At 42.5% G+C, this 14484-nt stretch overlaps 1 protein-coding gene across 2 annotated transcripts in view; it reads right to left on the bottom strand.

Annotated features, from left to right (window-relative positions):
- Window positions 1-14484, bottom strand: part of BAIAP3 (BAI1 associated protein 3) — a 1035958-nt gene that overhangs the window by 371306 nt on the left and 650168 nt on the right. For both annotated transcript variants that reach the window (XM_085629280.1, XM_085629278.1), the window contains exon 7: window positions 6795-6861. In XM_085629280.1, the coding sequence (XP_085485406.1) occupies window positions 6795-6861 (67 nt within the window). The remainder of the gene's footprint in view (window positions 1-6794; window positions 6862-14484) is intronic.

Below are 14484 nucleotides of genomic sequence, written 5' to 3'. Positions count from 1 at the left end.
GATTACCGACCATTTTGCAACATCTTTTAAGGCAGTTTTAGGAGAATTATCCCAAAAATGCCCTTTCATCCTTCACCTTGTCCTGATGAAGACCCGCCATGCCGCTTTCTTAAAATAAGGCTTACATTAGGGTCAAAACATCGACATTGTTATTGGTTCAGTTTTATCAGGTCATCTGGTTCTAAATTAGCAAGCAATTGTGCAATCGACCAGAGACACTGGATCCCCCTTCATAGTGACCTTTGTATAATTTGTACATAAATTTATCTCACCCACGTATAAACAACACTCACTTCTCTCATGTCACTGAGCACCGTTTTTTTCACTTTATTTAATGTCACCCCAATCTTTAATTTAATTGTTGACAGCCTTATCGTAAAATGCATAATAATGCTTCAAGTAAATACTTTTGACGCAGCGCAAAATTGTCTGTTTTTTTGTGTTCCAACTTAATCACTAATGCATTGTTACTATAAACCAAAATGTATGTTGTATGATTGAGTTCTTGAAATCCGAAGCAATTGTTCTCACCCAACAGAACCAACTGTAGCTTTCTATGTATACCCAGGTTCTGAGGGACACAGGGTCGCCCCATTGTTGCTATACGCTCATGCATGAGAGCAGCATCAGGATTGGTCTGAGCGTCCTCGATTTGCGCTTCCAAGCAGACTGGGAGCCTGTGCTTTGCTGTTTCCAACTCTGCAACGCAGCTGGGTTGGAGGCAGCTCAGTGCGCATGTCAGTTTGGCCATCCTGAGATGGCCGGCCAAACCCACATGTGCACTGATAGCAGTGCACCTACCACTCCTCCTGGTGACTGCCCCAATAAACCTGTTTTCTTTTTTCAAGTTTTGGAGGCTGTTGGCAAGGAGGGGGGCAACGTTCCATAGCGGAGGACCCGCCGCTGTTGGACGGAAAGAGAGAGATTGCGTGAGGAGACAAAGAAAGTGCTCCGGTTTGAGAATTCTTTTCGTTGGCTGAGTATGGTTCCCCAGTCCAGCCCTAATTTGGCTGCTGTGTTTATTTTGACCTTCTCCAGGGTTGACAACTCACAGCAAATTAATGTAATGTCAGGTTCCCAACTTCCCTTTGTCAATAATACATAAATGGATAGTGGTGCATTTTGGTGATTTAATATTTTCAGAGGTATGTTTTTGCACCCGGCTCCTTGAGTGTTGCTGTCATGTCTTCAGTCCTCCTGCTCTCCACTGAAATGAGCTCTCACACATTGGAGGAATGAAGCACGGGTACATTCTAGGACACCTTGGAGCGCCTCTATGATCTTACCTTCTGTGCAAAGAAGCAGAGATAATTAATGCAAACATTTTCACCTCTCCAATTAAAAGCATTTATAAAGTCTACTGGTGTCCAATTATCGCTTGCTGTTCTGTTGAAATCTTTGAACTGAGGAAAGGTGAATCAATAAGTAATTGGAAAACATCTCAGACAAGGAGCCTGTGATGAACAGATGCTCGGCTCGGTTGCAGAGCCAGTTGCCTGTGTACAGTGACATACAAATAGCTCACATTTTCTGCAAGTTAACACATGAAGTGCAGTCAGCAAAGCCTGGAACCACAGATGGGTGCTCACTGTCCCCACCCTCGGTGTGAGAGGCCATAGTATCTAAGGTCAGTTTTAAGGGATCACCGATAAAAGATGGCTTCCATGCATTTGAATTGTGTTGGAAGGAACAACTGAGATTTCTTTCCCTAGTTCAGTGTGATCAGTCTGTCACGCACACAACCCTTCACGGCGAGAGATGGAGAATTCCCAGGCAGCGCACCTACCATGATCAAAGTTTGACTACAGGGGGTCGCTCCCTATACCTCGCTAGTCCTAACAATTCGCTCAGTGGAACTTGATTATGAAGAGAGTGTGAAGTAGGTAAACCCTATGTGGGAAAGAACATATCCCAAGGATACCTAAGTCAGGGTCGGAGGGTATTACGTTTTGGGATCCTGAGGATCCGGATGAATGCTGGAGTGACCCGACACTGTGGGCACAGTTACAGTGGCAGAAAAATGTCAATACCTTTTTAGTAAGTGGGGGGAAGGAATCCCAATTTTCTCCGATCACCACCATCCTTTACTGTTTTAAAACCTAGACGGATGGCCCAGGAATAAACTTGTTAATGGGGACACATCTGAGCTAGTTTTAACTTTCACTGGCTGCACTACTCTTTGGTGATCCCAAAACTTACTGTTTGTATTGTTTCCCTTTCCCTTTTGCTCCACCCCAGATGTTGGTCTGCGCAGGGGTGTCAGTTAGCAAGCCCAATGATGAAGCATGTCAAATGTTTGTGAGTGAGGGCAGTTTTTACTCACTGAGCATGTGCCACCTTCAATATACACTTCCCTATTTCCTTTTTGTGTGTTATGATCAGTGTGTCGGCCAAGCCAAAAATAGGTGCAAAAAGGGGTTTTCAGCCTTGTGTACTATTTTAATGTCATCACCTGAGGTTCTATGAAGCTACTGCCTTACATCACCTTAAGGAACCGACTTTAGATTGTAAATAAAAACAAATAGTAATCTCCACAAACACGAGCCAAGGGGTTATTCCGCATCTGATCTGGGCTCTTCAGTCCTCACAAAGCTCACTTGCACCAATACTGTTGATTTCTTCCAAAGTTTATTCGTCCAATGACCAACCGAAACAAGTCCAATGAGACTGTTCCTTCATCTCATTAACAAATAACTGGCCACAGTTTAGTAAATGTAAAAACAGTTCTGTTAGCACTGGTGAGCAAGAATTTAGGCAATTAATGAAGTAAACTATGGTTACATGTCATTTATTATAAGTCATGGATGTCCAACGCTTGTCCAGGAAGGCCAGATCCAAGCAAGTTTTTCAGATACTCATTGACAATTTAAATTATGTTATGGTGAAACCCTGGAAAGAAGACATTGATCCAGCCCCCAAATCCTCCAAAACCTATTTTGGATACTCCTGTTATAAATAGTTTGAATAAATCACAAAATGTCACTTTAAAGTTTAAGATGTTACATCTTCAGTTGCATGCAACATGAACCTCAGTTGCCTCTGCGGTTATTCTCAAGATTACCTCTAATTGCAGGACTGACACATACAGAGCTCTTGGCACCGAGCAAAAAACAAAGGCACTGAGATAGGTTTTTAATCAGCCCCCCCTTCGAACACTGCTTGGTTTGGGTCAGTCTCTTTCAGCCATTCCTTAAAGAAGTAACAAGATGAATTGGGCAAAGATGTGCCTCTTCTTCGCCAGTTTCCAGACCTTTTCGTTCTGCATTAGTGTGTGGCGCCGCGGCCAGGGCAACTGACTCTGGAATCTGGGGATCACGGTTCGATCCCTGGTGCAGATTAGCCCAGCACCATGTGACTCTGGCCAATAGCTTGCTTAATCTTCCCGACGGCCTCCAGTGCCTGGAGACCCTTAAGGGTGATTGTTCGCACTTTACAAATGTGGATTATTGTTATTGCACAAGTCCACAGTGCTGTCTTTTGTGGCAAGATCTGGCACCTCTGCCACAGAGCCCTGCCACCAGGATGTGGCCATGAGCTTGCCACGAACACCCTGCCCTTCTTTTTCCTTTTTCCCTCTTCCCTTTCTTCGGTAAAGCATGCCTCGCTACACCTGGGAGAAATTGGGGTCATTTCTGTTACAAAAGAATTACATGATTCTACTCATTATTAAACATAATACTGGTCCAAGGATGCATTCTGCACTATTTTGTAGTGCAGAATGCATCCTTCATTCATTTTGGAGACGAGGACACATTTCACACAAAAAATAGTGCAAAATCGCATTCGATGTGAACAACAGACCCTCGCGTTGTGCTTGTTAACATTGTTTCCAGGTTCCTGTTGTTTTTACCAAAAGAAACTGAATTACGCACCCTGGCATAATGCCGTAATTTGGGGAATTTTGGACAGGGCCGTACTGGTAACTCAAACCAGCTCTGGTAATTTTGACGCACCAGCCCCCCAGCTACTTTTGTTACTGGGGGCCCATATGCAAAACCAGCTCCCAGTAACAAAAACGGCCGCCACTGCTGCAAAATTGCCCCCCACCAGTCTCCCAGGGAAACGCCCGATGCCTGCTACGTCCAGTCCGGCCGTGATTTTGGATAATAAGCCTAACGCAAAATGCTGGTAATTATATACGCCAGATTCCGATTTGAGCTATTCCCACCCCATGGACTCGTTTTAAGATCACCTTGTACCTTGTGGAATTAGAGGCAGCTTCCACATTTGGCTATGCAAAGCCACTCGACTATCAGGAAGTGAGAAATTAATTTCCCTGTTGGAGTTCTCAAAGGGAATGGGCCATTCTCGCCTGGGTCTCCCAGCAGAAGCAGCAAGGGCTGGTTCGGTAGAGTGATTTTCATTATTGCTGTAACATGTGATAGTATTTCTTTCCAGCATTCTAGGATATGTGTACAGTACATGTAGTAATGTATGCCGTTCCCCAATGCCCTTCCAACAAGAATCTGGACCCCAAACATTGGTTTCAGGCAGGTGGGGGAAAGGTACCATCTAGTCAAGAGCTTATAAGAATTTTCTTTACACTCTAGGCATATGGAGGAATTAACCGCCCTCTTTCAGATAGCCCCCCAGGTTCCTCCAGGAATATCAGTTCCTCGGGCGCTCTCATTTTGCTGCCTCTATGTGTCAAGTAGGTGGGCCCACTCTTGAATTTCTCAGTAGTGCAGTGATGGTCATTTTCATCTAACTCTGGTGATGAACAGGGATATTAGATGAGTTTATTCCCTTTTAATTTTCTTTCACAGACCCTGACCGTTGATCCAGAGGAGGATTTGTGTGAGTCGAAAATCATTACTTCTTGTTAAATTGAATCGTTCAAACAAAACCTCATGTGACAATGAGCCGTCACCACACTCAAAGAAATTCCCCAAACTTGGGGGTGGCAATGATTCCAATTCTGAAAACCCAGATGAGTGAGACCAGGTTGGAAGTCTTGATTATGGAAACCTGGTGCTAGGGGCAGAATGATGCTCAATTTTGTCTCGTCACTCGCTGCCAGTCATCTGGCAAGCCTGAGGTGGCCCTGAGGAGGGTGTGAGGTTGGAGTACAAGCATAGGAGATATCAAAACAACATTTTCGACAACTCCTGATCGTCTTGAACCCATGGCTTCCTCATCGAGGGCAGGGTGTGGTTTGGCCACAATGACATATCTATCAACATCTGGAAAACCCAGTTGCCCTACCTTTATTGGTCAAAATAGACTTTTCCATGTGGCTTAAGGAGATCTAGCTCTCCATACAAAGTTGATAATGTTTGGGGGGATTTATGTTATCACAGTTTTAGGGAAGGGGCAGCGTTTGAGTTAGGTATGGGAGGTGAGGCATAAAATTAATCTTGAGGCTTATCATCCTGCCCATCCGGTAAATGTATAATTTAGCCCAGCAGTATAAGTCCATAAGGAACGTTCACAAGAGGGGGTGGAAGTTAAATTTGCATAAACTTTGGTCTCGGCAGCCAGTTGAATGCCTAAATATTTGATGGAAGCTTTTGTACAAGAAAACACAATCTAGATTTGGGGCTCCAGAGTTTTCCCCCAGTGGGGCTGCAATGTCTATGCCCCGGGACTTCATGTAATTGACTTTGAATCCTAAGACCTCCGCCAGCTGATCAAGTTCTTTTTGTAAGGCCCAGAGGGTCAGCCCATAATTTGTTATAAAGCAAAGGCTGTCATCTGCAGAGAGTTGATGTTCATTTCATTAGCACCCACCTTCAGCCCAGTAATATCTGTGCTACTTGGAAACCAAAGGCTTCACCGACAAACCAAAAATCAGAGGTGAGAGAGTGCACCCTTGCCTGGAGCCAAGAAATTACCAGGGAAAGTCGAGCCACCGCCGAGCCTCGGTGGCTGGTGCGCATGGCGATAGCTGGAATGGTTTGAAAGCCATTGAAAAGATGTCCATTTGTCGATACTGAGTCAGTCGGTGGATGGAGAACTAGGGGTGCGCTAGTGCAGGTGGTAGGGTATGGTCAATAAAATAAAAAGAGTTGGGGGCTAGAAATGGGAGCGTGACCAAGAAGACTGAGCAAGAAAAAAAACAGCCCTTTAAGCAATAGAAGGTGCTGACATCAGCAGTGGAAGGATGCCATCAAAAGACGGTAAGGCCAAAATATTCCTTTGGTGGGACAAACACCAGGATAGAGAGGAAAGACACCGAATCAGGATAGACAAGAAATACATTGAACCATGAGCAAGTGACAGACCCAGAGGCCACTCTCAGTCTACATTGGATACAACTGGTCTGTTGCCAACAGACATTTAAAGCTATCTCTTGGTGAGGTACAGCAGGCAAGCATTAGAAAAGGCTACAGGCCTAACTCACACGGGACAGTGCAATTTCTGCTCAATTCTAAATAAGGTTGGGTGCCAGAATGGGAGCACATGAAATTTGTTCCACCAACACTTGGATTTAAACAGACCCTGTTATTGGCAAGGTTAAGAACATTCATCTCCGTGCAGTGACGTACAAAGGAGTTGTGTTTCTGCATGCCCACGTGTGCGCATGCGCACACACACACGCACACATACACAGTCAAACCCACTCATGCACAAAAAATATGAATTATGATTCATACAGAATTATTTTAAATCTGATATATGTTTTTTTTTTTTGGATTTTCACATATTATAATGAGCACCAATTGAAGGTGAAAACCCTTTCAAGTGAGATATTTACAGATGCCTCAAGACACTAAAAGAATAAACGATCAGTATTAATAATATTGCAAAATAGACCAGAAACACTGATAACATTTGCTATTGGAAGCACTCACCGTTTGCATCTTTTGCCAACAGGTTCGTTGCTTGTACAACAGTGACTTTTAAAGAGTACACAGGAGCCTGGGGAGACAGAAGAAGAGTGGGGGCGTTAAGAAGAGGCTACATGTCATCTTGCTCCTGGACCATGCTCATCCTTACTCCCTGCTTCACTCTGGTGATCTTGGCAGTTCCACAAAGTGGGCACAGTATCAATTCAATATCTGTGGATCTGGCTGGCCAGGCCATGTGTCTGCTAGACATATTGTTATTAATTCGCTATAATCTACAGAGTGGGATCTGGGTCACCTGGAGGAGTATTACTCTCACGTCTCATGCTACTAGCTATGTTATTCTTTATCTCCTACATACATTCTATACAGATAGCAGTTATTTTTTGCTACCTTGTTTCCAGCATTGGCAAAGTTGATGGTGCAGCCTTTAATCTTATAAATGCATACAAACAGCATTTGTGACTTCCTGTGTTTACATCTGTTGGGATATTAAAACTAAATCTATTGGCTTTGTTAACATTTATTACACATGGTCCTATGGCACGCATGCCTTTGATCCTTACATAGGAATGACATATGTTTACACATTTTTCTCATGGATGTGAGGTTATCTCCATGGTGAAAACAGTGATACTGTGATGCAATCAATCCAGAGGTCTCTTGATCGATGCAAACATGGCCACCCTGCAAGTTGATTGATTTCACTGAGGCTAAGACAAAGCTTTGGACATCATTTTATGTGTAGTAAAAGTAGTATTGATTTGGACCTTTTTCCATTCTGCAAGAAGTATTTTACCAGAATATCAGGACTAGCATGTTGGGGAATAATGAAATAAACAACTTATACTCAAATGAGGACGTTCTCAATGTAAACAAGTTCGAAATATAGTGATTTATCAGTTTCAAATCCTCTTCTTTGCAAACATTTCATAACAATTTTCCTACACAGTTCAACTAATCATATTCTTTTAAACAAATCTTTGTTAAAGCGACCTTAAGGTTTCTACATAAATTCACAAAAGTCCAGAAATAGACTTCGTCAGAATCCAAGCCGCCCTAACCTCCTTTCATCACTGCCGTACATATGTAATGAAAAATGAAATACCTCATAGTATCACAGGTGGTTCAAGGGTTAACACACAAATGCACCTAGTAAAGGGACTATGTTTAAATGTTTTATGTCAACAGCACTTAATTTGTGCCGCTGACTGCAGGAGAAAACATTTAGGTTTTGGCCCCATGCAAGAGATAATGGGATAATAAATGAGAAAGAGAATACTATGAAACAATAACAGAAAGATAAAGGGGGAGGAAAGAACTCGGCAAGAGTGAGTTAAAGAGACAGGAAATGTATAGTGGTGTAAGAAAGGGGCAAGAGTTTGAATCATGACCAGGAAACTATTCGGCAACCCTGGCCTTCAAAAGCTCAGGAGCTCCTAAGCAAAATCTTTGGATCCTGGGGTCAGACTGGGGCAGAAAATAGGCCCAGGATTGAAAAATTAGTGGGCCACATTTTTTAACTGGGTAGTAAAAAATGTGACCCATATTTGTAAATCGAGCAGTTCTGGACTTTTTAGGGCAGGCTGCTATGGGCTGTCTCTGAAAGGGAGGGATCTGAAAGTATGTGTGAGTGTTGTGGGGAATGTGTGTGGTAATGTTAGAGAAATGTGGCAGTGAAAGAAATTATGTTCCTTTCCTACCAAAAAAGATAAAACATATTGACACATCCTGCTCTTCTGCCCACAATGTGTGATTGCTCCACGCTGCATCTGATGAGATAACAGCATCCACAGCCTGCACAATACTGCTGCCAGTCTTTGATTCTGTCGACAACACTAGCACAAACACGGCCGCAAAACCGGCCCAACATACCAGAAAACCGGACGCACATAAGCACAGAACTGGCCCACACACTGATCACTGGCACTGGCCCTTCTGCCACTGCCTGATTGCACTGTAGGCCAGTCTGACCTTGTAGGACTCTGAGTTTATGTTTTTAAAAAACGCCACAGTCTGAAGTCCTGGTGGACCACTGTAGTCCTGCATCTTTCCGAGGTTCATCATAGATGTGATGAGAGGTTGAGTGATAACACAAATCTGCCATCAACATCAAGATGCTTCATAGGAGGGTGAAGGTGAATGTACAAACACACAGGTATATCAGCGTGTATGACGTCACGACTCTGAATACAGATATCCACCTTCCACATCTCCATACCTTGCCAACCATAGCATTCATGCACTTCGTTGTAGGCACGGAAGGAGGAAAGCCTTAGGGCCAGCTTTAGGGCAGTGCGACTTGTGCGGCTGCACTCTGCGCTGACCCGTGGAGGGGGGCGCTGACCTCAGGGGGGAGGCTGTGTTTAGTAATAACTTAGGATTGGAGAGATGAGGGGTACTTTTGCCTGGTGGTAGTGAGAGAATCTGAGAAGGTGGTCATGGGTGTGAGGGTGCCACCAGCGCTAAAGCCAGCCATGGAACAGCTCACCGAGCCTTCAAAGGTGGCAATGTTCACATTTCTGCAGATTGACAGGTGATTGTCCACAGTTGTAGAAGCATAAACCTTTACCTCTGCAGTGGTTTTTGACATGCATGCTGCTTTGTCCCTACCTTTGTCAGTTATATAACAGGAAGATAATCCGAAGCTGAAACCTGATTTGGCAATATGATGTAATGCGATTGAAAGGTACTGTATGCAAAACAAACCCAAAAGGCTCCCTTGAAATTAGAATCTGGTGAGCTTGAGAAGAAAGGTGATGGAAGTCTTTATGCAAGAGAATTAGGGGGTAAAAGTTTGTATGCAGGAGTTAGGTGATGAAAGTCTGTGTGCATGAGAGATAGGCGATGAAAGTCTATGTGCATGAGAGTTAGTAGATGAACGGCAGTACGCACAAGGGTTAGGCGATGAAAGTCTGTGTGCATGAGAGTTAGGCAATGAACGGGAGTACGCTCAAGGGTTAGGCAATGGATGTCAGTATGCACAAGAGTTAGGCGATGAAAGTCTATGCACAAGAGTTAGGCAATGAGAGTTTTAATGCACAAGAGTAAGTTAATGAAAGTCTATGAGCGCGAGTGTAATGAGATAAAAGTCTGTATGAACAAGAGGCGCTGAAAATCTGTGAACACAAGTATTAGGTGATGAAATTCCATAAGAACAAGAGTTAAGTGATGAGAGTCTCTCTGCACAAGAGTTAGGCGATGAAAGTCTTTGTGCATGAGATTTAGGCGATGAAAGGCAGTACACACAAGGGTTAGGTGATGGACGTTAGTATGCACAAGGGTTAGGTGATGAAAGTCTATGCCCAAGATTTAGGCGATCAAGGTCAGTATGCACAAGAGTTAGGCGATGAAAGTCTGTATGAACGAGAGAGGCAATGAGAGTTTTAATGCACAAGAGTAAGTTAATGAAAGTCTATGAGCGCGAGTGTAATGAGATAAAAGTCTGTATGAACAAGAGGCACTGAAACTATGTAAACACAAGTATTAGGTGATGAAATTCCATAAGAACAAGAGTTAAGTGATGAGAGTCTGTCTGCACAAGAGTTAGGCGATGAAAGTCTTTGTGCATGAGAGTTAGGCGATGAACAGCAGTACGCTCAAGGGTTAGGCGATGGACGTCAGTATGCACAAGAGTTAGGCGATGAAAGTCTATGCACAAGAGTTAGGCAATGCAAGTCTGTACGAACGAGAGAGGCAATGAGAGTTTTAATGCACAAGAGTACGTTAATGAAAGTCTATGAGCGTGAGTGTAATGAGATAAAAGTCTATATGAACAAGAGGCGCTGAAAATCTGTGAACACAAGTATTAGGTGATGAAATTCCATAAGAACAAGAGATAAGTGATGAGAGTCTGTCTGCACAAGAGTTAGGCGATGAAAGTCTTTGTGCATGAGATTTAGGAGATGAAAGGCAGTACACACAAGGGTTGGACGTTAGTATGCACAAGGGTTAGGTGATGAAAGTCTATGCCCAAGAGTTAGGCGATCAAGGTCAGTATGCACAAGAGTTAGGCGATGAAAGTCTATGCATAAGAGTTAGGCAATGAAAGTCTGTATGAACGAGAGAGGCAATGAGAGTTTTAATGCACAAGAGTAAGTTAATGAAAGTCTATAAGCGCGAGTTTAATGAGATAAAAGTCTGTATGAACAAGAAGTGCTGAAACTCTGTAAACACAAGTATTAGGTGATGAACTTCCATAAGAACAAGAGTTAAGTGATGAGAGTCTGTCTGCACAAGAGTTAGGCGATGAAAGTCTTTATGCACAAGAGTGGAGGGCTGAAAGTCTGTATGGATGAGTATTAGATCTCTGTGCAGGAGTTAGGTGATGAAAGTCTGTGTGCATGATAGATAGAGGATGAACCTCAGTACGCACAAGAGTTAGGCAATGAAAGTTTATGCACAAGAGTTAGGTGATGAAAGTCTGTATGGATAAGTATTAGGGCTCTATGCATGAGAGTTAGGTGATGAAAGTCTGTTTGGATAAATATTAGGGCTCCATGCATGAGAGTTAGGTGATGAAAGTCTGTATGGATAAGTATTAGGGCTCTATGCATGAGAGTTAGGTGATGAAAGTCTGTGTGGGTGAGAGGTGACAAAAGTCTCTATGCATGAGAGTTAGGCTCTGAAAGTCCTTATGTACAAGAGTTAGGTGATGAAAGTTCCTATGGACGGCAGTTAGAGTTAAATGATAGTGTGTAGGCATTATCAAAGTTAGGCGGTTAAAGTCTGTCAGCACGAGAATTAAGCAATAAAAGTCAACATGCACATGAGATGGGTAACACAAGTCTGTATGTAAGAAAGCTAGGCTGTGAAAGTCTGTATGAACGAGAGTAAGATGATGAAAGTCTGTATGCACTTAGGGGATTGATTTCTGTAGGCTTAAGAGTTGAGTGGTAAAAGTCTGTCAGCACAGGAATTAAGTGATAAAAACCTGTATTGAGTGTTGGGTGAAGAAAGTCTGCATGCATGAAAGTTAATCTTTAAAAACCAATCTGCATTAGATTTAGGTGATGAAAGTCTGTACAAATTAGAGGTAGACAATGAAAGTCTGTATGCACAAGAGTTAAGTAATAAAAGCCTGCATTCACGAATGTTAGTTGATGAAAGTCCATATGCATGAGAGTTAAGTGATAAAAGCTTATATTCACGAGTGTTAGGTGATGAAAGTCCATATGTAACAGAGTTAAGTGATAAAAGCTTATATTCACGAGTGTTAGTTGATGAAAGTCCATATGCATGATAGTTAAGTGATAAAAGCTTATATTCACAAATGTTATGGGATGAAAGTCCATATGCACAAGAGTTAAGTGATAAAAGCTTGTATTCACAAATGTTAGGTGATGAAAGTCCATATGCACAAGAGTTAAGTGATAAAAGCTTGTATTCACGAATGTTAGGTGTTAGGTAATGAAAGTCCATATGCACGAGAGTTAAATGATAAAAGCTTGTATTCACGATTGTTAGGTGATGAAAGTCCATATGCACGAGAGTTAAGTGATAAAAGTTTGTACTCACGATTGGTTGGTGATGAAATCCATATGCAAGAGAGTTAAATGATAAAAGCTTGTATTCACGAGTGTTAGGTGATGAAAGTCCATATGCATGAGAGTTAAGTGATAACAGTTTGTACTCACGATTGGTTGGTGATGAAATCCATATGCAAGAGAGTTAAATGATAAAAGCTTGTATTCACGAGTGTTAGGTGATGAAAGTCCATATGCATGAGAGTTAAATGATAAAAGCTTGTTTTCCACGAGTGTTAGGTGAAGAAAGTCCATATGCAAAGAGCTAAGTGATGAAAGCTTGTATTCACGAATGTTAGGTGATGAAAGTCCATATGGACGAGTTAAGTCATAAAGGTTTGTATTCATGAGTGTTAGGTGAAGAAAGTCCATATGCACAAGAGTTAAGTGATAAAAGTTTGTATTCACGAATGTTACGTGATGAAAGTCCATATACACGAGAGTTAAGTGATAAAAGCTTATATTCATGAGTGTTAGGTGATGAAAGTCCATATGCACAAGAGTTAAGTTATAAAAGTTTGTATTCACAAATGTTAGGTGATGAAAGTCCATATGCACGAGAGTTAAGTGATAAAAGCTTATATTCATGAGTGTTAGGTGATGAAAGTCCATATGCACAAGAGTTAAGTTATAAAAGTTTGTATTCACAAATGTTAGGTGATGAAAGTCCATATGCACAAGAGTTAAGTGATAAAAGTTTGTATTCATGAGTGTTAGGCGATGAAAGTCCATATGCACGAGAGTTAAGTGATAAAATGAGTGTTAGGTGATGAAAGTCCATATGCACGAGAGTTAAGTGACAAAATCTTGTATTCATGAGCGTTAGGTGATGAACGTAAATATGCACGACAGTTAAGTGATAAAAGCTTGTATTCACGAATGTTAGGCGGTGAAAGTCCATATGCACGAGAGTTAAGTGATAAAAGTTTGCATGCATGACTGTCAGGTGATGAAAGTCTGTGTGCACCAGAGTTAAGCAGTAAAAGTATGTGTGCACAACATTTAAATGGTAAAAGGCTTTATACACGAAATGGAGGAGATGAAATATTGTATGCATGGATCTTTCAGCATTGCACGTCTAGCCTTTCAGATATGGGGAAATTCCCCACAAGCTAGACTTAGCATTAAACTGCTGAGTTTATCAAGGGAAAAAGGAGGGGGCGCGCCAGTGTTTGCCATAAGTCTTGGAAATTACACTCAGCAAACAGTACTCGCACAGAAGGTGTCCAAATATTCAGGCATTAAGTCACCTGTGACAGAAAACATCCAAAACCCATTAGCAAGAAAGCCTTTTAGTTTCAACCTGGACCACCAGGACTGTGCAGAAGAGACGCCACTGACAACTGCGAATGGACAGTCACTTTGCAGAAATATGTCTCAAATGGAGAGGACAAAGGCCTGCAACTGTCTTCCAAAATCTAAATAGTCACTCACTGAACCAGTGATCAAGTGCATAAAAGAAACACTTGTAAACAAGAGGTTTACACCCAGTGATGAGATACACTTCACATACACCTAATGCATATCCCCCAATGGTGCAGATCTCAGTGAGAGCACAGCTGGCATGGTGGATAAAGTTTACATGGGACTCCTGGAGACTGATTTACTTGCAGACATTTAATATACCTGCACTACAGTTGCATGCTGATGAGTGTGCGTCACACTCACGAGGGCCAACAAAGTATGGCCGCTGGGTGTGCCAGTAAGCCATCTTGTCAGCACGCTCTTTACACCCCAATGACTTCACCACTCAGTTTGGCCCCTGTCTGCTGCACATGGGTTCTAGAGGGTGGCACTCTCACCATTCCCAGAAGAAGTATAATGTTCTAGGTTCTCCTCTTGCTTCACGTATATTCACATACCAAAGATTATATACCAGTGCATCGTTCGTATAGCCACATACCAAAGATTATATACTGGTGCCTCGTTCTCCCGCACCTGTAATTGTTCCGTAACCTGGCCTTGTAAATCTGGGATCGCTGATGTTCTCATATCATCTTCAAGATTTCTGGCTTTCCATCTGACCCTCTCTTTCTTGGTGAGCTTCCAGCTCCATGTTCTTGGGAGTGACCTCAAGAAAGTCTCTGAATGTCAGCTTGTGACTAGGTGAGAGGCAGGAGCACATCAAAACAAGAAAGGTTCTTTGCTAAATCACATTCAGTGCCCAACAC

Source organism: Triturus cristatus, chromosome 10 (genome assembly GCF_964204655.1).
Source record: "Triturus cristatus chromosome 10, aTriCri1.1, whole genome shotgun sequence".
Classification (NCBI taxonomy): Eukaryota; Metazoa; Chordata; class Amphibia; order Caudata; family Salamandridae; genus Triturus; species Triturus cristatus.
The sequence above is the reverse complement of the archived record's forward strand: the minus strand, read 5'-3'. Positions and strand labels throughout refer to the sequence as shown.